This window comes from Pelodiscus sinensis, chromosome 5 (genome assembly GCF_049634645.1).
Source record: "Pelodiscus sinensis isolate JC-2024 chromosome 5, ASM4963464v1, whole genome shotgun sequence".
NCBI lineage: Eukaryota > Metazoa > Chordata > Testudines > Trionychidae > Pelodiscus > Pelodiscus sinensis.
Genome location: NC_134715.1, coordinates 37,457,807 through 37,484,061, shown reverse-complemented (window position 1 = coordinate 37,484,061; position 26,255 = coordinate 37,457,807). Strand labels below are relative to the sequence as shown.

At 39.4% G+C, this 26,255-nt stretch overlaps 1 protein-coding gene across 14 annotated transcripts in view; it reads right to left on the bottom strand.

Annotated features, from left to right (window-relative positions):
• The window catches only part of BLTP1 (bridge-like lipid transfer protein family member 1), a 224,149-nt gene that overhangs the window by 13,921 nt on the left and 183,973 nt on the right, over positions 1 to 26,255 (bottom strand). For 9 of the 14 annotated variants that reach the window (XM_075929828.1, XM_075929830.1, XM_075929834.1 and 6 more), the window contains 12 exons: positions 25,666 to 25,881; positions 23,427 to 23,607; positions 20,107 to 20,296; positions 17,963 to 18,124; positions 17,706 to 17,845; positions 16,282 to 16,483; positions 14,074 to 14,274; positions 12,254 to 12,433; positions 10,520 to 10,657; positions 9,065 to 9,328; positions 2,592 to 2,742; positions 1,050 to 1,207 (listed from right to left, as the gene is read on the bottom strand). In XM_075929828.1, the coding sequence (XP_075785943.1) occupies positions 1,050 to 1,207; positions 2,592 to 2,742; positions 9,065 to 9,328; positions 10,520 to 10,657; positions 12,254 to 12,433; positions 14,074 to 14,274; positions 16,282 to 16,483; positions 17,706 to 17,845; positions 17,963 to 18,124; positions 20,107 to 20,296; positions 23,427 to 23,607; positions 25,666 to 25,881 (2,183 nt within the window). The remainder of the gene's footprint in view (positions 1 to 1,049; positions 1,208 to 2,591; positions 2,743 to 9,064; positions 9,329 to 10,519; positions 10,658 to 12,253; positions 12,434 to 14,073; positions 14,275 to 16,281; positions 16,484 to 17,705; positions 17,846 to 17,962; positions 18,125 to 20,106; positions 20,297 to 23,426; positions 23,608 to 25,665; positions 25,882 to 26,255) is intronic. The other 5 variants (XM_075929829.1, XM_075929832.1, XM_075929841.1 and 2 more) reach the window with 2 other exon arrangements.

Here is a 26,255-nt window from a genome sequence, read left to right as displayed (position 1 = left end):
TTACATACAAGCCCCTCCCCCGCATGCTGCTGCCTCTTTATCAGAGGCAGCAGCATGGAAAGGGGAAGAGAGCAGGCAGGAGCTGGTGCTCTGGGAGCTGGCTTTTAAACAGGTTCCCTGCAAGCACTGGCACCTGGGGAGCTGCCTGCCCCGCTGCGCTACAGCTTCTGCTACAAAAGCAGGAGCCCGGGAGGTGCAGGGGGGAGCCAATATGCATAGGGTTGCCAGGTGTCCAATATTGGCCCAGACAGTTTGGTATTTGCGACATCTGTCCGGTAAAAAACTCCAGAAAATACCAGACATGTAAAATGTCCGGTATTTTCTGTTTTTCTCAGACAGAAGGCCACCTGGGACATACTTCCCCCGCTGCATCTGGCGGGGAGACTGTAGGGGGATTTTTTTGTGCAGGTTTTTTTTTTTTTTTTGCAGGGGAGCTCAACAACTTTGGTCCCCATTTGTTTGTTTTTTCTTTCTCTCAACAACTTTTGGTTTGGGGTTTTTTTTTTTGCTCAACCAATGTTTTCCCCCGCAGTGTTCAGTATTTTTTGTGAAGCTATCTGGCAACCCTAGATATGCATAGTATCTCCCATGGAGACACCTGCCCTTTCCCCACTGTGTGTAAACATATAACAGCTGAGAATTTCAGCGGTTACACCTTTACCTCTTCCCCCCCCCCCCAAAAAGAAACATCCCCAGTTCTCAACTGGGAGACCACTTGGGCTTGAGGAATCGGGGGAGCCCAGTCATCCAGTGCAGATTAAGAGCAGCGCTGACCCTGATGCAGAAAATCAACCCAGAATGAGGGAATTATAACTGATTCCTGTATAGCACCTTCCCCAACTTCGTCCAGTGAACATACCTTCCAGGCCAAAATATATAATTAAATAAGTTCACACAGAAAAAGTCTGCATTACATATGTCCTTTGTGCTTTTTAATATCATGTAAAAAAAAAAGTCATTACAGAACCCTACCCTATTGTAAAATACCATTGCACTAGTGCAGTTCATAATGCATTTTTATATAGCAAACTATAGTCTTTCAAACTTACCCACCATCTCCAAGGTATTAACATCTATGGTACCTCCAACCACACCTCCTCTGGAATCCAACTGTGATCTACCTAGACCAACGGACATGCTAATTTCACGGTCTCTGTTACTACCAACAGATAAACGTCCTTGGCTTTTCAAACCGCTGGTAGTCCACCTTAAACAGAGATGAAAAGCAACAACGCATGAGTACTTCTACACTTCAAACTTCAAGGTATCACTGTAATCAAAATTATTGAGATATGCATAGTTTATTGCACAGCTGTTTTTGAGTCAGTGTTTGGGGGAAGAAAAATGTATTTCCACAAATGAGAAAAGCCAATTGAGAAAACAGCGCTGTTTCAGAAAGAACAGACACTTGAAGGAGTTACTGGATGTAATTCTTCTGCAGCAAGTAGGCCCTCACCATCTGTTGATGAGGTGCTTCAGAGCTCAAATTTTCAGCCTTGGAGTATTTCAACCCTGACACATGGAATGTACTCAACTGCTAACAGCATGGATCTATTAGTCTCGGCAGTAATTTATCTTTGGAGACTTTAGATGGAAAATTTGAAATTGTTGCTTGAAATTAAATGTTGCATACTGCTATCCTTCTCCATTAAACAAAGATAATACAATACAGGAAAATTGGGACCAAAGATGGCAGAGAGAAATCCACTTTTTTGCAGCTTTGTGCCTCTTAAAAACGGTATTTTCATTTTCCCACGTTGTCCTATATTTAGAAGCTGACTCACTGTAGAAATATCTGTGCATATAACAAAGTGTTCTTGGGGCCAATGACCTGCCTAGGATAGAGTAGATTATACTCTCCAAAGGGCATTGAGGTACTCTCAGATGCTAATTTAATGTCAGATTCCTGAAAGTTCTGAGCGTAGCCTCAGTGGCTGTTAACTCTTACAGAAGTCACTTTCCTTTCAAGCAGACCATAAGTCAGGAGACCAATCAACACTACATTCGTTCACTATAAGCATTTAAAGTGGAAAGGCCAGAAATGAAAGCTATACAAATATAAATCACCTAGAATAGTGGCTCTCAATCTTTCCAGACTACTGTACTCCTTTCCTGTACTCCCCTGATTTGTCTTGCATACCGCCAAATTTCACCTCACTTAAAACTACTTGTTTACAAAATCAGACAAAAATACACAAGTGTCACAACATACTATTACAGAAAAATCGATTACTTTCCCATTTTAACATCTTCATTCTAAAATAAATCAAGTGCAGTATAAATATTGTACGTAATATTTCAGTGTATGTTACATAGACCAGTATTAAGAAGTCACTGTATGAAATTTTAGTTTGTAGTGACTACTAGTGTTTTATGTAGTCTGTTGTAAAACTAGTCAAATACCTAGATGAGTTGATGTAACCCCAGAAGACCCCTGTGTACTCCCGGGGTACATGTATGCCGGTTGAGAACCACATACCTAGAAAACTGCAAGTTTTGAATATCCTGAGTACTGTCAAGTGCTCTTTTTTCCCCCCAAGTAAATGAAAAAAAACCCAACAATCTGCTAAATCACCAATTTTTCTACTTACGTAGTATTGCCCATTACATTGCTCATATTCATTTGGACATTTAATTGCTTCAAATTCATAGCAAAAACAACCAGTGTTTCCCATGGTGTCCCCTGCTGACTTCCAGCTTTATTTGATTTATTAAATGGTGTTGATGTTTTTGAGAGTGTATCTAAAAACAGAGGAAAGTACAAATTGAAAAAGGCATTCTCTGAAGGCAAATGTATAGGTTTTTAATATTAAAAGATGTCAACAGAAGATAAGATAGCCACTAGACTTAAGAGCACCAGAGAAACAGAGGTTACTTACCTTACAGTAACTTGAATTCTTTGAGACATTTTGTCGTTATGAGTGTTCCACTGTACGATGTGTGCATTCCCCTGCGCTCTTAACTGGAGATTGCAACTTTCGGGACTCTTGTACATTTCAAAGGCTCAGGTGCCTTGAAAGGGGATTTCAAGTGGTAATCTCTAATTGGCCCCACCCAAGTGTGTGTGTGTGGGGGGGAGGGGGTTAGAAAAATGTCTATTTTGTCTTTCAGAGTTCTAAAAAAAGACTGGCACCCGAGAATAGCACAAGTGACCGGCACACTGTTATGAAGAAGCTGCTGTAGCAACTGGGTGTCTCTGTGTGTTTTATGTTACATGTTGTTTGTCTAACAGCTAACCCTATTCTCTGGCCTGTCAACATCCATGTAGTAAAAGTATGGAAAAATAATTTCTGGGTAATGGCACAATCCAATAGTGTTCAATCACACCAACAGTTGCTTGTGCTGGGGAAAGGGATTCGGCCATTACTATAACATAACTGGCGGACTGTTACCAGAAGCCCCATTACAATATAAGTTGTCATTAATGACTGGATACTCTTAACACAGCGGTTCTCAAACTTTTTGGGCTCCGGAGCCCTTTACATGTGTAAAAATGTATGCGGAGCCCCAGCGATCCACTGATTGTATGTGTTGTACTTATGTGGAGCCCCAACGGTCCACTGATTGTATGTGTTGTACCTATCAATGTTTCCAGTTTGTCAATCTCACAGAGCCCCTGGAGATGTCTCGGAGAGCCCTGCTACACAATGACAGGAAATTTTACAGGACCAAAATCCGCCACAATATATAATATGACTACCTCAAGCTTACACAGAAACAAGAAGTCAAACCGCTTAGGATCCCTGTGTTCTCTCCAAAATGTGGGGTACTGAATGTTATGTGGTTTGCATGGAAGCCGGGGGGGGGGAACACAGAGCAGTAGCCGTGCTAAAAGGCAACCTAAAGTTCAATTACAATAGTGTCTGATTAACTTTCTTGATATCCCCGCTGAGGTAGGTAAATATATATTATAAGGCCTCTGGGTAAAATTAAAATTTTAAAATAACTGCCACTGAGTCTGATATGCAAAAATCAAGAAGACATCCATTAAATGGACCACATATGGTAAAACTGGATCAGAGAGAGCCAATCTTATCACCAATATGATCTCTAAAGCAAATTGAGCGGGACCATACTGAGTTAAATGGGTCCAAGGTCATACCTCAATGTGCCCCATATATACAAACATTCTTTAAGGGATGGGCAGCATGTTTAAAATTATGGTATATTGACAAACCCGTAAGAAAAAGAACCCCCGGGGGTTTATTGGACTGCTTTGGGTGGAACTGGATTAGGAGCTGGAGTATTAGATGCCACTAACATAGAGGTATTGGCAAACAAACTACGTTACAGCTGAAATACAAGAGTTGGGAAAGCCTAATCAGTGCATCTTTATCAAAATTAGGAATGGAACAACAATTATTTTCTAGAATATTGCCAGTATGACAACAGCAAGAGGGAAAAAGATTTGTTACTGTTAGCAGGAACTGTGGGATCAATACAAGAAAATGTGTCCCCAGCATTAGCCTGTACATAGGCTCAGGAAATAAGTCAGCAACTGGTCATTCAAATAATTTGGGAAGGTATGCAAAGAAATTTGCCTTTGGAAATAAAACCATTGTGGGAAAATGTTACCGAAGTGGACACACAATTAATGGCATGGTGGAAATTGGTAAATTTTACCCTAACCAAAGATCAAATGGTTCTACAAGCATATGGAGTAACTGTACGCCCCAGCCTAACTTGATATGTGGTGCCTATGGGAAACCAGCTAACAAAAAAAAAAAAAATTGATTATGTGTTTCACTGATCATCGTTCCTGGGCATATAAAGAAAACCAACAATGGAAAACCATTTTTATGATTCAATGTGTGACCATGAAAATTTGGGATATGTGTGAAGATGAAACTTTACAAGAAAGGGATGATTGTTTCTCTGTAAAAGACGAAGGAACCCAAAGATTTATGTTTGATATATTCACTGAACAAATATCAGCTGTTGTATATGCAGGAAGGGGATGTGTTTGTGTGAGAAGTCATTGTCCAATTGTAGTAATAGGTGTCAGGGAATTGTATTTTATGACTCATTTAGTTGTTAGATGTTTTTGAAATATTACAAAGATTAAGAGTTGTGATTCTGAATACTATGTAAACTACTTGAAGTTTAAACCGGAGTTGTATCACGATGTAATGCCTGTAACCTAAGGCATGCATATGACCATAAAAAAATTGTTAATCCACCCTATGTTACATTTACATACAGTACAGTGCACAAACAGGCGAACAAATACATATTGAAGTGCAAAATAATAATGCAAAAATTACTCATGTACTAAAAACTACTGCAGATGCAGGACATCACTCCTGATGGGAAACACTATTCGGGTGGTAACCTTCTGCAATAGGTATGCTAAATATAATGGTTCACCCCATTGTGGTGATCACTGGAATCCAATTGGCTTTATTAGTGAGTATAATAGCTTTGGCTTGCTGGATGAGGAGAACTGTTTGAAGAGTGAAGGAAGCTGGCATGCAAAGTCAGATAAGGCCCTTGTTAATAATATCCAGGGGACAAGACCAAACTCAGCAATTCTGAGTATTGGACTCCTGAAATGACAAATGAGTCATTAAAGAAGGGAGTGTAATAATATGGTTTTTTCTGTAGCCATATTGGAAGACCTGTAACCATAATGGAAGGCTTAAAGCCTTCCTTTGCAGCCAGAAAGAAGAGCAGCAGCTATTAGCTGTAATGCTTGAAGTCACCCACTCACATTCAATCTAAATTGCATTAAAATAGTGTCACTCCAGGCTGTTAGAAGGAGATCCTGTCCTAAAGGCAACCACTGTCAACAGATAAAAGAAATAGATTTCAATACGGGTAGAGAAAACTTAGTTCAATAGCATTTTGTCTGGCAAGAAACCGTTTATTAGTAGTTGAGGTTGTGGAATCCTCATTCTATGATTATGGTCCTCACTTTCCTATTGTTTTGTCTGTATGATTTTTATCTGGTTTTAATTGTTTCTGTCTGCTGTATAATTAATTTTGCTAAGTGTAAATCAACTAAGGTGGCAGGGTATGATTGGTTAGGTAATTATGTTACAAGTATGCTATGACTGGTTAGTAAAATTATACTAAAATAAATGGTTAGGGTATAGCTAAGTAGGGCTCAAGTTTTACTATATAAACTGGGGTCCAAGAAAGAGACCAGCAGGAAGAGAGGAAAGGAAGAAAAGGACAGCAAGAAGGAGGAGGAAGAAGAACTAGTCTCCAAAACACAGCCTAAGACCAAAGCTGCCAGAACATCTCTGCATGACTGTGACATGCAACAGCGAGGATCCAGAGAGACTGACCTTGCTTGGCCAACAGGCTAAGTCCACCTGCCTTAATCAGGATTGGTGAGCATGACACTGTATGTTTAGCATGGATATTCTGCTTGCTCAGTAATCATATATATAGTAGCCCAGTGTCTGTGACTAACGCTGAAATGCTGTCTGTTCCCTCTGGGCGGCGCTGTTGCCTCCCGCTGTGGCACTTGGCTGACTTCTGTGCCACTCAGGCGGGTCACCGCGTGGGAGCAAGTGGCGCAAGCAACCGTTTGGGCTCCGTGCTCCCCATGCAGCACGGGGAGCACAGAGCCCAAACAGCTGTTTGGGCTCCACAGTCCCCCAAGTGAGAGGCAGGAGGGGGAGGAGAAGAGAAAGAGAGACAGAGAGAGACAGGAGGTGGAGGAGAGCTGAGAGAGAGGAGGAGGCCGGAGGAGGAGGAGGAGGAGGAGGAGAGAGAGCGAGAGAGACGGAGTGAGAGACTGGAGGCTCAGGAGGGAAGACGGACGTGGAAGAGAGACCCGAAAATCCCGTCTTATGACAGGCTAATTGGCTAGTTGTTATTAAATAGCAAATAAGAATGTTACTGTGTAAATCCCTCAGGAAGTTACACCCTGAGCATTAGGAATTGGGTAAAGGTGGGTGTTTAAAATTAACAGGATAAATTTAAACAACAAATGGTCTGGTAGAACTTTATAGACTAACAAAACATGTAGATGGTATCATGAGCTTTCATGGACACAGACCACTTCTTCAGATGACTGGTGTTTTTTTCAGATGACAAGGTTGCACCTTGAGCTCAATAGTTGATGAGGAGGTGTGACTACCAAGAAAGAGAAGGCTGCTTTTGTCATGAGCCAACCATTCCCAGTGCCTATTCAAACCCAGATTAATAGTGTCAAAGATGCGAATGAATTGCAGCTCTACAGTTTCTCTTCTAAGTCTGTTTTTTAAGTGTTTTGTTGAAGGATCACCACTTTTAAATTTTTTACTGAGTGTCCAGGGAGACTGAAGTGTTCTCTTACTGGTTTTTGTATGTCCATTTATTCTTTTGCATAGAGACTGTCTTGTTTGGCCAATATACATGGCACAGGGGTTTTGCTTGCACACCTTGTCCCTGTAATTGCTACTTCAGTGCATCTGACAAAGTGAGTCTTTGCCCATGAAAGTTCATGCCCAAATAAACCTGTTAGTCTTTAATGTGCCACAGGTCTTGTTTTTAGTTGTTTTTACAGCTAAACTGTGAGAATAAATACCAGTTAAAATATTACATATTAATATATAATTTAAAATATTAACTAACCACACATTCTATTTCAGTATCCATTTCTGAACTGCTTATAATATTTTGCCCTCCATACATGCTAAAAACATGTCCTCTCCCATCTCCAGATATTTCATTATACTGAAAAATATTTTTAAACACCTTATCTGCCTCAGTACTGTACAGACCCCAAACAAACACCACTATTTCATCCACAAGATACAAAGTCAAATCAGTCATAGTAGAACAAGTTTATATTACTGTGTCCACTACTATACAAAGAGAAACTACAGTTATATTTATTTTGTGCTTCCTAATACGAGCCAGAGACTCAGTCATCTATATATAACCACTTATTTGATCCCATCTAGTCTGTCACTTGGAGCTGCTGCAAGGAGCACTAAATTAGTGTGGTTGGGCTCAAGGGCAGAGGAAAGGATTGCTATAAATGAAGACAAATTGCAGAAACATCCCCCAGATGTGTAACGTTTGTACTAGCAATGGTAATTCCAATGTCTTTAATATTTGAGATGTACTTCAGTTCCTATAGTTCTCAAATTATTTAATATCACAAAAAGGAGAGACTGCCACAGTGAGAAAAATACAAGGATCTGATCCTGCAAGGTGCTAAGCACGTCAGTGGCATTCCCCATCTCACAGGACTGTGTCTCAAAGTTTTCATTTACTTATAGGCTGTTTACTTTTCTGAGATTAAATTCTCTATTTAAAAATTTAAGAAAGTTAACTGATTTTAAGGCAACGCAATTACAGGCTGAACCTCAGAAAACCAGCACTCTCTGGTCCAGCAACATCCATGGTCCAGCAGGACCATGAATGCTCCTGCACCAGAGAGCCCGGGAGCCTGGCTGAGGGCATTAGAGTTGCAGCCCCTCAAAAGTGCTGGGGCCAGGCTGGAGAAGCCCAGTAGGCCATGGCAGCATGGGGCCCAAGGAAGAAGCAGCTTGGCTGTCTGTGGCAGTGTGGAGCTGATGACATCTGGCCGCCCATGAGCTGATGACATCTGGCTGCCCACGGGGCCAGGGAACTGCAGCAGCACAGGGCCTGGGAACTGCAGCAGCATGGGACCTGGGGCTGGACAACTCTGGACACCCATGGCAGCCCGGGGCTGGCAGACAGGCGGCAGCAAAGTAGACAGTCTGGCGGGGGTCGGGGGAGTAGATGGGGCCAGAGGCAGGGGGCTGGCTAGCTTGGGGCTGGTGGCAGGGGACACCTCTGCTGGTCTGGAAAATTCTCTCATTCAGGACCAATCAGGTCCCAGTGTTGCTGGATCAGGGAGATAAAATACAGATTGTATCTCCATCCCACCTACAGAACTGTAAAATTACAAGATCAGAATGAAAACTTGACAGTTGCAAATAGTCATTTTCACTGGTAAGGAATTATACTTTTCTGACTGATATGATGACTCAATGCCCTCTCACAGATCGTGTCATTCTATTTAATTACTGGAAATATTTATAGTTTTAGACCATACTAAAAAGATAAAGAATTGTTAAAAATCTACTTTTCCACTCACCTCTATGGGGAACTGAAGAATCCGATACACTCCGGGATCTTGCAACAACAGCTGGAGATTTTAAATTATGATTTGCTGTCCCAGGTGACATATTGCTGTTTGTATGGTGCTCACTGAAAACATTGGGTGACTGTGCCACGTGTGTAAATGAAGCAGATTGGCAGGGCTGCTCCCAAGTCCTACAATATGCTTTACGTGATGATTCAGGAGAAAGATGCTGGTTTACCCCTTCAATGGAATCTGGTGTTCCAGGACCTGATGCTGCTGGAAAAGAAACGTGCCCATAGTGGAGGATAACTTCATTTTAAGTCAAGTCAGCCTGTAACACTTAACAGAAACTAAGTGATTTACTCCTACATATGGGGAAATGTTTTGTGTATTTCAATATTAGCAACACATTTAATTGCAGTAAACTTCGAAACTTGTCTAAAATATTTTTATTGTCACTTTAGTATTATTTTAATAGCATTCATAGAATCACAGACATGTGAGGTTAGAAGGGATCTCAAGAAGCCATTAAGTTCCATCTCCTGTGCTGAGTAGATGTAGACCACCCCTAGCAGATGTTTTCCCAATATGTTCTTAAAGTTTAATGATTCAGATTCCACAACCTCCCTTGGATGCCCATTTGAGAACTTTACTACTACCCTGAAGCTTTTCTTAATATCTAACATTAATATCCTTTACCGCAGTTTAAGCCCATTACTTTTTTTCTACGTTCAGTGGATAGGGAGAATAACAGATAATATTCATCTTTATAACAACCAGGTGACCCCAGTCTTCTTTTCTTGAGACTAAACTGACCAGTTTTTTTTTTAACATTGCCTTATAGTTCAGGTTTTCTAAATCTCTTGTAACTGCTGCTCTCCTCTGGACTCTCTCTTATTAATCCACATCTTTCCTAAATAGGGCACCCAGAATTGGACACAGTACTCTGAGACCTCACCAGTGCTGAGCAGAATGGGATAATTACCTACCAGATCTTAATTATGACTCTCCTGTTAATACATCCCAGAATGACATTAGCCTTTTTCACAACTATATTGTTCATTTTGTGACCCACAAATTAACTCATATTCAATGTGATCCAATATAACCCTGTTTTCCCCAGCAATATTACTGCCTAGCCAGCTATTCCCCATATTGTAGCTGTGCATCTGATTTTTTAACTCCTACATTTAGTATTTTGTACTTGTCTTTACTGAATGTCATCTTGTAGCTTGTAGACCAATTCTCCAGTTTGTCAAGGTCATTTTGAATTACCATCCAGTCCTCCCAAGTGCTCGCAAACTCTCCAAGGTTGGTGTCATCCTCAGGGGCATGCTATACTACAGTATACTTTCTACTGCTTTAGCTATTTACTCATTCTACTTGTATACTATGGCATAAATTAAACAATTCTTGCTTTGATTTATTTAATAGAAGAATTTTTCAGAGAAATAAGAGGTAGATTACCTGGTAGGTTTATGGTTTGATCACCTAGAAAAAGGCGTCTGGCAATACTTCTCCTATACCAGGCTCTTGGGAAGGCCAGAATCTCACTGAGTCGCCGCATATCATATTTGAAAGAAGCAGATCCTATATCACAGACAGCTGATAAAAAATGCAGAAGCTCAATATTAAGGGATTTTGAAAACTGAATCTAACATTTGAAAATTTACCTTTCAGGTTTTACTCATATCTGATATATTCACCAAATATTTTCACACACTAAATGAGGCATACCTTTTAGTAACTGTGGTTCTTCAAGATGATGTCTTTCATGTGACTCCTATTCTAGTTGCACTTGTGCCTTGTGTGCAAGAGCAGAATCTTGGAAGAGCAATGTCCATTGAGCTGCACTTACATACTCCTTCTGCATCCAAGGGCACAAATCAGGAGTGGGCAATAAGCGACCTTCAAGCTGGTTGTGATTTGCCAGGGTTAGACCTGGTGGGCTACCAGCACTTTATTTACCTGTGTGCCTGGAGGTACGGCCATCTGCGGCGAATGGTAGCTGGGAAGTGACGCAAACTGGGACACCACTTCCCATAGATCCCACCAGCCAGGAACAGCAAGTTATGGCCACAGGCTAACCCTGGTGAACCACCATGGACTAACCATGGTGAACTGCCTCTGGCTTATTGCACACCCTGGCTCTAGCAGGCTGTCCATCAGTTCCCTTACCAACACAGAATTCCAGAAAAGGAGGACTCTGAAAAAGTGGGGATAGAGTACAAGTTTTGGGATTCACATGGACAATATCTCGAAGAACCACAGTTACTATAAAGTAATTGTTCTTTCTTCCTTGAGTATATAGCAATGGTTCCCACTATCTGACTGATAAAGCAGTGCCTCATCTGAAAGGTGTGACTAAGAAGTGTTGAATGCCACAACTAAATGCTGACTGTACAACCATCATACCAAATCTAGCATTTGATCTTGCAGCCAGGCCAAAGGCATCACCCAAAATGGAATCTATGGGTACACATCAGGAAGGTAACAAAAACTGTTAGAAAATAAATTCATGTGTTTGAAGTAAAATTAAAAATACTATCAGCAGCACATCAATCATTAATAAACTAAATATTAACTTTTTGTAAACTTGATGACAAATTACTTTTCCTGGTACTGCTGGAGCTGTAAAAAGTACCTACAAAATCCCTCTAAAACACATGAAACATAGGTGGGTTTGCCAAGGGGTCCTTTAGGTTTATGAACTACTTGACTAAACACACTTTGTCCCTCAAAATCTTGTGAAATTGACTGTTTCAGTTTGGCTTGGATGAAATTCAGGAATAACTTTTTTTTTTTTTGCTGTACGATTATGGACCAAATTCAAAGTTAATTCATACTGGAAAATCAAAGCAAAAATCAAGGGCTGTAAACTTACAGATGCAAGTCAAAGAATATTTATGAAGTGTTGGTATTACAAGTTGAAATTAAGTGACTCAACAGTGAAGGAGGAGGGAGGCATACACCTCCCTCTCCCTCCAAGATATCTCAGGTCACCCAAACAACCCCTATCTTCACAAGGTCTTAGTCACTGATTCACTTAAAATATTTTGTTACTGCACATCATGGGTTGGTGGCTTTGAAATAACATATATATAAAGGAGTCAAGGAAGAATGACCTATCATTACAACCACACCTCTATTGTTAGGCAAAGACAGAAGGAGGAGGCAATATAGATTAAATGAATTGAGTACCAGATATATTTATTAATGTAGTATCCATCTTGCTTGCAGCTTTGCTTGCAGACTGGTTCTCAAAAAATGAAGCACCTCCTGAACGTCTTATTCTTGACAGACTTACTTTCACAAACTCAAGGTTAATACTCAGAGAATCTTTACGACCGGTAACTGAAGTGGGCTCCTCATCTACATTACCTACAAACAGAAAGGGTTATGCTCAGTGTACTCCCCAAATGAGCACCTCAGTGCAAAAATCATTTGTGTCTCTCTTGAGGTACAAAACCAAAAAACATTAACTTGGGAATACCATCAAGATGCAAGTCAAATTTTTGTATGAAATTTTGGTAATTACTACTTGTCAGAAGTGACACAGCTTGTTTATATTGTGCATGTGACAGAACAAGGTAAATACCTAATTTTTCAGTTTATTGGAGAGTCTGAAAAATTGAAAAATACATTGCAAGTCAAACTGAATCTCATGATTGCAACAAAACAAAACAAAAAAGTGATTCAAAAAAATCTATTCTGGGTGAAATGATTTTTTCATTGATGTGAAATTGAGACTGATGGGGGACAGAGGTGAGTATGAGAACTTTTAAAGGGTTAGATTAGCAAAACAGTCAGTGAAGGAGGCAATGATGGATATTGCCTTAGCACTTTTAGTCTAGTCATTAGAACACAGTCTTTCAAATCCTTTCTCCATGGGAAGAGGGGAAATTGAATTTGAAGGCTTGTCTACATAGTGGGCTAGTGAACTCTACAGAGATGGGATTTCTAATGTGCATTAATGTGTTGTATATCAGTTGGTCTGCATAGACCCTGCTGGTGCACACGAAAAGTTCCCTGCTATGCTTTGCCAGGTACTGTTTCTAACAGCACTACACTGAAGGGTCTACATAGCCAATTAATGCACAATATGTCAATACATTTTAGAAATCACATACACTGTAGAATGTATTACTCTACCATGTAGACAAGCCCAAAGTGTCCTATATTCCAGCAGAGTGCCCTTACCACCAGCCTAAGCGTTACAAGCAGATGACTACTTCCACTTCCTCCTACCCTGTTCTAGTTGTGTTAACAGCATCAAAGTCTTTCCACATGCACTCACAAATTGGCCAAAGTTTTCAGCAAATTCATGTCAATGCTGCAAATAATTTTGGGTCAGCCCAAACAGGCGTGTGTGTGTGTGAGATTCTCTCCTTCTTCCCCAGTGAAAAATTTCAACCAGGTCTACTTGATAGCACTCTGTCATTGCTCTTCAGGGCAGAAACTATTTTACACTATGTACTCTAGTCCTATACACATTCATTTGTTATGTTAACAGTACCACTAAATTCAACAAGAACATTCAGGTCTGTAAAATTGTTTCATGTTATTAAATGTTTTCAGAATGAAGACCTTTGCTTATACAGGCTGTAGCAAAATGGAATCCAACCTTGACTGTGGCTTTGAACTACCAAACTATAACAAACAGTTAGCATACAAATAAGTGTAAACACGTACAAACCCACTTAAAACATTTTATCATGTTTGTGAGAGTTCTGAAATTTACACCAAGAATTCCTTATAAGTGCAAGCAGGCTTATTTTTTTCCTACAACGACAAATGGATTTTGCAGTTGCAGGTTCTAAAGCATGAACACATGTGATTTTACTTTTGCCAAGTGCAGGTATATGTGCTTATAATAAGGTCCTCCAGGATCCTGCAAGGGACAGTGAAGAAGAAGGTATACACATCCCTGATGGAGTGATTCATTGGTTTAAGATTAGTCTTGGGCAGCCATTTCTCACATTTTACCAATTATGAAATCTTTAAAAAAATCCATTTTGTACCTAGTGCTCCTGATCCAGGAGTTAGACCAGTAACAGCAGATTTTTGTTTTCCTGCTCCATATGGGTGAAATACATAAAGAGAGAAATCAGACATGCAGGCTGTAAAGCTCAGGCCTGATGAGTTGCTGCTAGAGCTCGTCAAATCTGACTGGCTACTGCTATGTCGGGTTCTGCCAAGTGGGCTGCCTAGTCCAGATGAACCTAAAGAAAATCCAAAATTCCACAAATGTTATAGCAGTTTTAGTACAAAAGCAATTTCAACCATGAAACCATTTTAAAAATATGTATTTGTATTTATTGTGTCATACAAAGCTAGCTGATGCATTTCAAAAACAAACTCAGTGAAACAACATGGTCTGGGTGTCCCTAAAGCTCTGACTGGATCATTCAATGGATTGCCCTGTTCTGTTCATTCCTACTGAGGCATCTGGCACCATTCATTGTTGGTAGACAGGATACTGGCCAGCCAGACTATTGGTCTTACCCAGCAGGCCAGTCTTATGGCTTAAATAAGCTAACTAACAATGCTATTCCTGCCTAAAGAACTGGACAATAAACAACTGAACTTACTTTTCTGAAGACAAACATTTGTTTCTAAAATACTTTGCCAATCTGAGATTTTAGAATACAGGCAGTCCCCAACTTACGCGGATCCGACTTATGTCGGATCCGCACTTACGAACGGGGCTTTCTCGCCCCGGAGGTCGGGGCGAGAAAGCCCCGTTCGTAAGCTGCTCCGGTGCCCCTGGTCTGCTGGAGACCGTCTCCAGCAGACTAGGGGCACCGGGCGGGTTCCCGCGCTTCTGAGGCTTTGCCAGAGCAAAGCCTCAGAGGCGCGGCACCCCGCTGCCGCTCTGCTCCCCGTGTCCCTGGTCTCCTGGGGGGGGGGGGGCGCGCAGCTAGTGTGCTCCCCCCCCCCAGCAGACCAGGCATTTGTTTTGGACTCTGGGGCAGAGCAGCTGGGGTGCTGCCGATTGGTCCTGCAGCGCCCGCTCTGGGCACTACTGGACCAACCCGGCAGCACCCCAGCTGCTCTGCCCCAGGCGTCCCCAAGTCAGCTTCTGCTGAAACTGACCAGCGCTGACTACAGGAAGCCCCAGGCAGAGTTGCTCTGCCCCGGGCTTCCTGGAATCAGCTGTTGATCAGTTTCAGCAGCAGCTGACTTGGGGACGCCTGGGGTTCTTAAGTTGATTCTGTATGTAAGTCAGAACTGGCGGTCAGTTTCAGCAGTGTCTGAATCTGGACGCCAGTTCCGACTTACATACAGATTCAACTTAAGAACAAACCTACAGTCCCTATCTTGTACGTAACCCGGGGACTGCCTGTAGCTTAAAAAACTGATATTCATGTCTTCTTACACAATTTTATAAATGTACCACTCCAAAGTTAGTGGATGTGCGATTTTAACTTAGCATGGTAACACACAGATGATCAAAAGTTGAAATTATAAAACTAACTGAGAATTTCCACTGTTTTGATGGAAGATGGATTTGGTCTATAGTAAATGGTTCTGAATAAGGAAGTGGAATAAAAACCTAACTAAAGACTTAAACTGAGTTCCGAAAGCCATATTAAAAAAGTGAAAGAATGTAGTCATTCCAAATTAAAAACAGACAACCTGAAGTGGTATTTAATAAATAAAACTCCATATAATAAATTCATACATGCACAAATGCAGATATCTGAACAGTTCCTTGGTATTTAACAGAAGAGCTAGTAACCTGTCCATTTAAAGTTTTTCTGATAATACTTATTACTATAGTTATAAAATGATGTGACAAGTTTATTGAAGTTCAGTAAAAATAACCCTATCTGCTCCAAAAATGTTTCTGAATGTAAAATACCAGCACAGTGGCAATACAGACTATCAGAAAGTATTGCTCAAACTTTTTTAGAAAACAAAGCTTCTATTACATGGTTTGTGGACATTCCTGGAGACCAGCAACATTAAAAAAACAAGTTGTTAGTACTGATGTGATACCAAAGAGTCACTCTGTTAAAACAACTACTATATAACCATGTATTAAACTACATTTTATTATTCTAGTAACAAGGAGTTTTTGTCTAGAGCCTACTGGAACTCTAACTTTTATTCTCATTTATTCCTCCTCCCATGCCCACTACACACAAACAGAATTTAAAGTTATTTATGCTGTAAGCTGAATGTATTAGGCAAATAATTAAAAGAAAATGGTTCATATATATTACCTGGTAACCCAGTTTTATTAACTGAGTTCTTTGATCCAGTTTGTGAAGTACTACCACCCACTGCCAAGTTTTCTGCGGAGAAAATTGTGGCTAACGTCTCTAATTCCCCTCGGTTTGAAGAGAACACCAGGTCTAAAGAGGGCAGTTTCAGCATACATTCTACTCTTGACACCGGTAAACAGCTGAACTTGATCTGTGAAGGCTAAGCCAAAAGTAAGAAATATAAGAACAAATATAAAATCTCTGAAAATCATTATAAGCCAAATAGCGGGCAACTTGTCTTTAGCTTAAATATACTAAGGCTTTTTTGGTTTAGCTTTGAAATTATTAAAATCTCCATGATCTGTGTCTGCAGAATTTATCTTCATTTCTGAGGTTTACAATATCATTAAAATGTGTTACCCAGGAAAAGTCCAGGCAATGGACAGGAATGATGCCTGGATATAATAGTGAACCATTCTCCCAAATCTAATCTGTGTGCGCCAGTGAATCCGCAGTTTAGAAGTTGCTTCATATCTGGAAGATGTAGAAGCTCAGCTTTGGTACCTATTATGCCTAAAACATTGAAGCAGCTGAAATTCACAACTCAACTGAAAGACACTTCGGATTATTTTAAAATCCTTGCATCTCAAAGCTTCCTGGGTCAGCTTCCTGTCAAATTGAAGAGAGGTCAAAAGTGCTCCGAGACTGGTAGTCAACAGCAATTTGGTGTCATAAGTCTCCCAACCCAACCAGTTATATTTCATTTTAAGACCCAAAATTGTCAAAGCAACCATGTGAAAAAAAGACTGGGTAGTGTAAAAAATATATATACTGGACCAAAGAAACAAAAAAACACCAACCCCACAAGAGGAAGTGAATTTCTATAAAATGGGTTTATCAATAGATGAACTAAGAGTTGAAAGGTAGCAGACACCCGTGTCTAAAATATATACTGAGGACGAAACATTTTAGCTATATGTACATTTTCTTATTTCTTTTAAAAAAGAGTGATAGCTATAAATGTTGGTTATATAAAGATATTTTCTGAGGCATAAGATGAAACTTGTGCTTTAAAGAACACAGGTATGCCCAAGTGTGACTGTGAAACAGTAAGAGCTTAGCAGCAACATTGTAACAAAGAGAACACCACCCAATGGAGAGAAAGAAAAGTAGTGATGATGAAAGGTCAGTTGCGCTCAAAATGATTCACTTCTGTTGAGCACCTTGTGCTTGTAGCCAATGACATTAGAACTCTAGTTAAAAGACCTCCCATTGGTGTCATTGTGGGAACATTTACCTCAGAATGGATGTTTATTGTAATGTAATTATTGCTAAAGAATCTAATTCTAAACAAAAAAAAGTTAGACGCAAGCTTAAAATGCATATATGCATTATAAATATTTGCATTATAAAGCATTCAGTGTGCTATGTTGCACCCTCACCTGAACCCGTACATAAACTACCACATCCACAGGGAAGGATGAGTATGCTGATGTTGATGATGACACTAGTGAGGCTGTGGACTCTTCCAAGGGATCTTGTATCTCAAACTGTCCCATGTCTTCATCTTGTGAACTGACAGCTTTTAAAAAGTAGAAAGAACATGTTAAATAATGGGTTGAAGAGACCAGAATTTTTTTAAAAAACCTCAATAAAGGTATGTACTGGAATACATAAAAAAGTAGTAGTCACATGGTACCTGCATAACTCCTTTCTATTGGTGTAATAGGAATAGTTTCCAAAGCCTTTTCTAGGAAGTCCAATAGGCAGGGACTAATGACCATTTCCTCAGGCAATGACTGAAGTGCAACCCATGCATACAACTTTGCAGTTTTTACTCCACCACTTCCTTTTCCTTTGGCTGAAACATTTATAAAATGTAAATCTATGTAGAGGAATACAATTTCTCCAAATGCAAGTAAAATGGATAGCAACATTCATTACAATTCAATAAAATAACCAAAGTACTGTATCCTCCTATCATCTTCATTATATGAAACAACCACTTATAGATCAGCTACAAAGTCAGCAGTATATAGTTTTGCTAAAAAATGTGTTAAAATAACAGAACTCAGTTCAGTTAGTAGCACTATCCTAATATACTTGTTCTTGGTCAAGTTCTTACTTCCTTTCCTCAACTCTGCTTTTTTCAAAACAGTCACTGAAGACAGCCACACAAAACTGTTCTCCAGAAGACAAGATACAGCATCATCCATAACTGATTAGAAGGCATTTGGCATTTAGTTGGAAAAGGATGAAGACAAAATTGCTCACTTAACATAATTTTGCCTCAGTTTGTAAAAATATATTGATTGAAAAGTGTCAAACTCAAAAGAGCAAATGAAATGATAAGGCCTGTAATTTTAAACAAATGTTAAAATGAGGATCAATAACAGGGATCAATAACAATTGATTTCTTAACACCTAAATTCCAAGCTTTGAGGTATTTGGAATGTAGGTTAATATAAAAGCAAGAGAATTCTCTTCTCACTTTATGGAAGAGATCTGCTCATATAAATCTGTGTGCCCCAAAATAAGAAAATTATCTGAGCACAGTAAATTTTAAGATTATATTACTAAAGTGCTATTCATACCTGCTCAGTTAGTTTTAATTTTCTAAACTTCTCACCAAACATAACAAGGATGAAAGAGCAACATTACTGAATTGGGATTCATCATCATATGCAGAAATGGATAATTTGAACTCAAGTAAAATAAAATATTATGGTTGTACACGATTTCACCAAGCAAGATACAAATGTTGATTGACTGAAGGACTAAAATAGAACCTTACACTTATACTGTATTTTTCAGTCAGTTCCTAAGCCACTTGGCAATGAATTTTAATACCATGCTACTACCCATCTGGAGTGACCTCTCTCATCATATAATAAGAGAATAAATGGAGAACAGTTTTGGGAAAAATCTATGTAGCAAAGAGATTAAAAAAAACCTCTGGAGGCGATATAGGCAAGAATTAAAAGATAAAGCGTGGAAAGATAAGTTATGACCAATTTGTAAGAAAAGATATAACTTAAGACAGAAATTGATGTAAGCAATAAAATTAAATGTCAGAGATCCACAAAGAAGATGGGTGTTGGGAGAAACAGTGACAGTGGTTAAAAGTCAGGGATAACGAGTCAAGGTTTACTGCTCTCTATCACTCAGACTTTGAGCCTATTCATTACAAGCTTTTTTTTTAGTATTTATTGTTTCCAGATCATTTTGTTTTGATGTTTGTTTGTTTTTTAAATATCTGAACTCTGAGGAAGAGAAAAGTGAAACAACAATCCTCTGGAAGTGGAAGAGAAATCTATGTAACTCTAGATCTGACATTGTTACCTCGCAGAGATAATCATGGACCTCTGACTGGAAACGGATAATTGAACTTGGTACTCTTGAAATTTTAAGTCAAAGCTGAAGGCACTAAAAACTGGAATTTCAGATAATTCCAAGCCACAGTAGTTTTCAGTGAACTGCAATACTGGAGCACAATAGTGTCTGGTACTTGGACTAATTCAAAGACTCTAAACAGTTGCTTAGTATCATGAAATTACCACTCTTCAAAATATTACTTCCAAGGAAAGCTGCACAATAATGAGGAATATTCTTGGAATGAGGTAACATGGATGAATTGGTGAGTAAACTGGCAGCCTTAAGAGCAGTTAGAATTCGTCAGTTGCATGTGTGCTTCTGCAGTCAAGTTTCTTTGAAATCAATATTTAGATATTTATGACCATTTTGTGGTTCAACTAATGCACAGATCTAAAGCTAGTAGATTGTATAACATGGAGAGAAAAAGGTATTAAAGTTATAGTTTAAAAGGGTATTCTCTACAAGTACCTGATGGGATGGGTGGGGGTTGGGGTAGAAGTAAAGTATTAGTCTTGTTGTAGGTAGTATTAGATAAAGGAGATGTGTCAGTATCTTTCATACCATACAACTTGGATTCTTTGGAAAGAGTTCTTGGCAAAGAGGATCCCCGGGAGGTATTTGGCGATTCAGTCTTCAAAGTCTTAGAGTTATAGTGTAACTGAAATGAAAAAAAAACCACCATTCATTTACTTCACAGAAGTAGCTCTTTCACTGAGGCTATAGCTACACTGTAGCCTTCTTCCGGAAAAGCTTATGCAAATGAAGCGTGGTGTAGAAAAGCCTTTTGCACAAAAGCAGCTGCTAATTAATTATGCAAATGAAGTGCAGCGATATTCCACTCCGTACTTCATTTGCATAAGCTTTTCTGGAAGAAGGCTACAGTGTAGCCTGAATCTCTGCACAGTTCAGTTTTCTCCTGATTGTTCTTTGCATCTTTTTTTAAAAAAGTGTGAGTATAATCTTAAAACAATTTATATATAGCCACTGGAAACAATATTTGTTGCCAAAGAGTCATAATTTTTGTAAGCTAAAATATATTAAGAAACTTCACCAATGAAACAAAATTAAATCACAAACAGTGAGGAACAGGGACAATTTTTTTAGTGTATAGGATACAAATCCCTAGTAGTTGTGTCAGATAGCCTCTCTCTCCCAAAGCAGCTGTTCTCCCCCAATACATACACATCCCCTGACCAATGACTACTTGAGTCCCTCAGGTAGTTGTGGGTTTGTTTTTGGTACAGTATTACCAAATATTATCACACCCAGATCACTTTCCTCTCTTCTTAAAGTAACTCAAAGACATACCCTATATATGTGGGCACGCAAAATCTACTCTAACTCAGGGGATGGCACCAGGAAGCAGAGCCTCCTAAAATACAGTAGGGAACTGGACTATGTCTGGTATCCCTAAAGATCTTGGGGGTTCTGGAAGAGGAAGTCCAATCACCAGTACTTCTTAAATATCTCCAGCAGATGATGTTATCAAATAATTACCTTTATAATAGACCATCACTTGCAGAAAGGAAGACTACATACTCCACCTCTGCCCCACCCTGCATTCAGTGACTTTTGCATTTTCACATGAACTATGGGCACAGATTCGCCGCTTTTGCAGATTCAGACTAACACGGCTACCCCTCTGATATATGGGCACAGAGAAGACTTCCCAATACATATAATCCAAACCACCTATCAAAGATCAGAAGAAAACAAGCCTAATGTCTGACTTTAACTTAAACAACATTTTTAATGGGGCTAATTGCTATTTTAAATCTATGCAATGTCACCTATACTCTCTGAAATAGAGCCTCACATACATGGGAAAAATCTGTAGCTTTATGCCAATGTTACAATTAACTTTTTTTTAAAAAGTGGAAAGAGGGCAATGTAGTTGGTATTTTGTGGCTCTGAATCTCCTTCCAACACATTAGAGAAATTATTATTTGGACTACAATATGTTTACAGACCGCAACAGGAATTGGAAAGATTTAACACATACTATATGTTTGCATTCACAGCCTACTGTAACAGCTCTTTTGGAGCTATTAAAGTGTATACCATGAACACATATTAAGAACAGGAATCACATTTATACTTCACAAAATATAACTAACTGAACCTCACAAAACTCCTATGAGTCTTATTCTAGATCCATGACATAGAACAAATATATTTTACCATGTTTAAGTAATTGTGTTTTAATTTCTAAAACTAAAAGAAAGTTAGCTCACATAGATAAAGCTGGAGTATTATTTTCCTCATGTAATACGTGGCAAAACTGAGTGAAAGGGTCAAGATTTTTTAAGGACACACAATGATTTCATACCAGAATTGCTCTTAGAACTTTCAAATTCTTGGCTGCTATTCTTGTGCCTAGATGACACCTCTCATTATCATCTCATTATGCTCCATTAATGTAAGGGGACTGTTACCCCTTACTAAAACTCCGTGGGAGTTTTTTGGTTTGCCAGTTCCCAGTTTCAGAAGGGGAAGGGTTCATGAGACTGACAGACCCCAGAGACAATGGAAAGCAGCCAACACTCCAGCTCAGCCTGATTGACAGGCTGGACAGGCCAGTGAGAAAGGGGAGAGGCCAGGCCCCGTCCTCCCTGTGAGCTGGGATTGTTCTGTCTCTCTCTGAGCAAACAGAGAGCTGAGACACAGCCCAAGGAGTGCAAGCTGTGTGCAGAAGAAGTCCTGCAAAAGGAACAGAGAGCTGAGACACAGCCCAAGGAGTGCAAGCTGTGTGCTGAGGGGCAGTTTTTGCAGCAGCTGAGCCTGACACACACAGCTCAAGGAGCGCAGACCCTGTGTTGAGCAGCAGATTGGCAGTGCTCAGAGAGCCAAAAGGAACAGAGAAGCAACACAAGAAGCTAGAGACTGGCCAAGCAGCACCCTGCAGCTGGATGGGGTGAGCTGCTGGGAACTGCAAAGTGTGGGGAGAGGCTCCGGACTGGGAGAGGGGTCTGGCCACTTAGAGCTTGAGGCTGTGTGGTCACTGCCAGAGCAAGCGTGTCCAGCCTGCAGCACATCCAAGGCCTCTAAGGGGCCTCTAAGGAAGAGACTGTGGACTGTCCTTACACTCTGCAGGCTGCTGTTTTGATGTCCCTGTGCTACAGAGCAGGGCTGTGTGTTCTCATTTAACCATTCTCATTTTTTTCTTATTCTATTCTCTTTAATCAGTTGGTATTTAATAAATTGTATTTGCTTTGAACCCTTTGAAGTGATCACTGGGCCAAGAAGGCCTGCAGTGTAAAGAGAGCACCTCGGAGTGGGGACACCCTAACTCCTGCCCCTAGTGACTACAAGGTTGGGGATTAAGCCCCAGGAAACCTGGGCCCAGCCTTGTTGGGGTTTCGAGGGCTCTGCTACTCGAGAGTGGAGGGGGAGCCCTCAGGATCAGGGAGGCCGTGGGGTAAAGGAAGTGGGAGCGGGGACTCAGATCCTTTCGCTGGTCCATTTCACTGGGGTGGTATAGAAGCCAGGAAAGTTCCCCACAATAGCGGGACCATTCCCCCGCTTACATTAAGAATATGGAATGTGTCAGTCACACGTTTGTATTGTTTCTCTTGTGTATTTTAAATCTATGCAATGTCACCTATACTCTAAAATGCTGCACTATATACATTTTCCATGTAAGAAACAGCAGGCATGATACTTGAGATATGCACTATGTAATCTTCATGCCGTAATGATAAAAGATGATCTAAAGGAAACCATGTATTTCTTTCTAGTCAGATCTAGTGGAGAGGAAAAATAATGTTTCCTAGTTCCACAATTTTTACCTTTACATCTACACCAGGAATGTAAAATACTGTTGTTTCCAGGTCACTAGGCTTCGTCTGTAGAGATGATGGAACTTTCTTGCCAGCAAGTAAGTGAGTAGTAGATGCATAATTAGTTTGAAATTTCTTCTTTTTTGAAGGAGACTCTTGATCTAAACTTCTGGAACTCCGATCATAACTCCTACAGATAAATAACAATATATAAGTCTTAGTACAGACCCATTACTCCATAACAAGCATATTTTTCAGTATTTAAAATGTAGGTAGTTTTCTTTTTAAAAATTACATTGTATTTTCACCATGTTTAATAGAACTTTTACACCGTGTTTAATTTTCTTTGTCCATCCATGCCTCTGTTACCATGATCCTTTATTTCCCATTTACCCGTTTCCCATCGTCTTCTGATTTTGCCAATACATATTGTTAGCGTTGTTTGTAAATTTTAAAGTTAAATCACACACTTTTTTTAAATGACAAACAGTAGTTAATGTCCCTTGCCTTCAAGGTCAAGGTTATTTAGAGATAGAAATGTAGCCATGTTAGTCTGGTGTAGCTGAAACAAAAAACAGGACTATGTAGCACTTTAAAGACTAACAAGATGGTTTATTAGGTGATGAGCTTTCGTGGGCCAGACCCACTTCCTCAGATCAACTAGTGGAAGAAAACTGGCATAACCATACATACCAATATATATGGTTGTGCCAATTTTCTTCCACTATTTGATCTGAGGAATATATATGGTTGTGCCAATTTTCTTCCACTATTTGATCTGAGGAAGTGGGTCTGGCCCACGAAAGCTCATCACCTAATAAACCATCTTGTTAGTCTTTAAAGTGCTACATAGTCTTGTTTTTTGTTTAAGGTTATCTACTATAGATGATGATTTCAAAGCACAGGAACATTTGTGGTTTTTTCACTGTTTCTGCTCTCCCCTAGCACCTGTATTTATATGAATTTCTTATGATTTCCTCCCCCTGCGTGCCAAATCAATTTATTCAGCAAAATAATAATAAATATTAAAATTCAAAACAAAATTATAGTTCTCATTAAAGAAAAACATGTGTCTATTCTGTCCCACATCCATTTTAAAAAGTCATTCAGAAATTCAGCAGTATGATCACATTTCCTTTAATATCCTAGTTCAGAAATGCCCACACTGCTGTATATTGGGACATCACGCAAATATGTGATAGGCAATCCCATGATACTTTCATGTTGTGATAACATGTAAGAGCCACAGCCTGATACTCAGCTGCAGGTTCCTCTCTAGGAAGGGGAAAAAAGATGTTACTACATACTAATCCTTATATAATTTAAAATATGGGAAAGGTAAGAACGAATTCACAAATCCTAAGAGCCGAGTGTTGCTAATGCTAAGTTATCATGAACACTGTGTTAAAGTTCAAAGAAGAAATGAAGAGCAAGGTGTATTTGGTTTATAATGAACATCAAAAATGAGTAGCTGGCTGTAGAAGCAGAATGGAGAGAAGAATTAAAAAAAAAAAAACCCCAGGTGAAATCATGGCCCACTAAAGTCAATGGCAAAACTCCAATCATTTTCTGAGGAATTAGGTTTTCACTTCAAGTTTAATTGTACAGTGAACATGATCTCACAGTTATTGAGTAAAGTGAAAAAATGTTGGAACTAAATATCAAGAGAACATACAGCACTAGCCTAGTGTGCATCAACTCAGCAGTAAATTTCAACATTTTTGAAATAGTTTACTCAGGCATCTATTTGGGGAGTAAAAAAAAAATCAATCATGGTACTTTAAAAGCTTTAAATCTCCATTTTTAGGAGAACAGGTCAGAAGGAAATAGGTGTACACTCATTTCTTTGTATCATGCTACACTCATTTCTTTCTATCATGCAATCCTTTGTGCAAGCAGACTTAATACTGTCTTAATACAAAGTTATTTCCCAGAACAAAAAGACTATAATTCAATCATAATTAAATGTATTGGATGCAATGACACTGAGGTGATGATACAAATTACTGACCACTAACAGGATAAAAATGGTAGGAATTATCATAGTTTTTATACTTTTCAAATGGGTCAATGCACAGTTGTCATTAAGTATTATGTGGCATGCTGCATGATCCCAACTGATAGGAATCACTACGGTGTCTTATTTATGATTAAGTAAATGTCAAATACAGAAAGAATGCCACAATACAGTAGTATTCCGCTTTCTAATATAGCTAGTAACATTACTGTCTTTCAATAGGTTTCTTACCTTCTTAAACCTATTTCATCATGTTCTTGCTGAAGCATTGTTGGATGCAGCACACATTTTCCACAATCAATTTCAACTCTGATATCAAGTTCAAAATCAATATTTCTCTCTGTAGTCGTACCAGTCACATTTCTGCTGGCAGGAGTTGCTGGCCAGCGGTCAGTAAACAGTTGGTGGACTGCAGCAAAGCCTGTTGCTTTCTTACGAGAAGTAGTCCTGCAGAAAGAAAGAATACATGCTGATTAGATATTAGCACTATGATGAGATTCCTTCTGACGTTATCAACTAAGGTATTTGCTTGACAAGTCAGTTACTCAGCACGTTTAATATTTTAATAGGACTTCTGTAAGAAGCACAATTTTCAAAGATGCACACTATGTTGGTCCATCTTCCACTAAGGCATGATTAAATATTTACTACATGGTAGTACTGCACTGAGTTCAGGTTCAGAATGTTGTGATAATTAATAAGAAAAAATTTAAAAAACAACAAATAGTCTATTAGCACCTTAAAGACTAACAAAACATATAGACCATTTGTATCAGAATTAAACTTGTGAATGAAGTTAAGTTCCAATCCTTCTCTGAGTA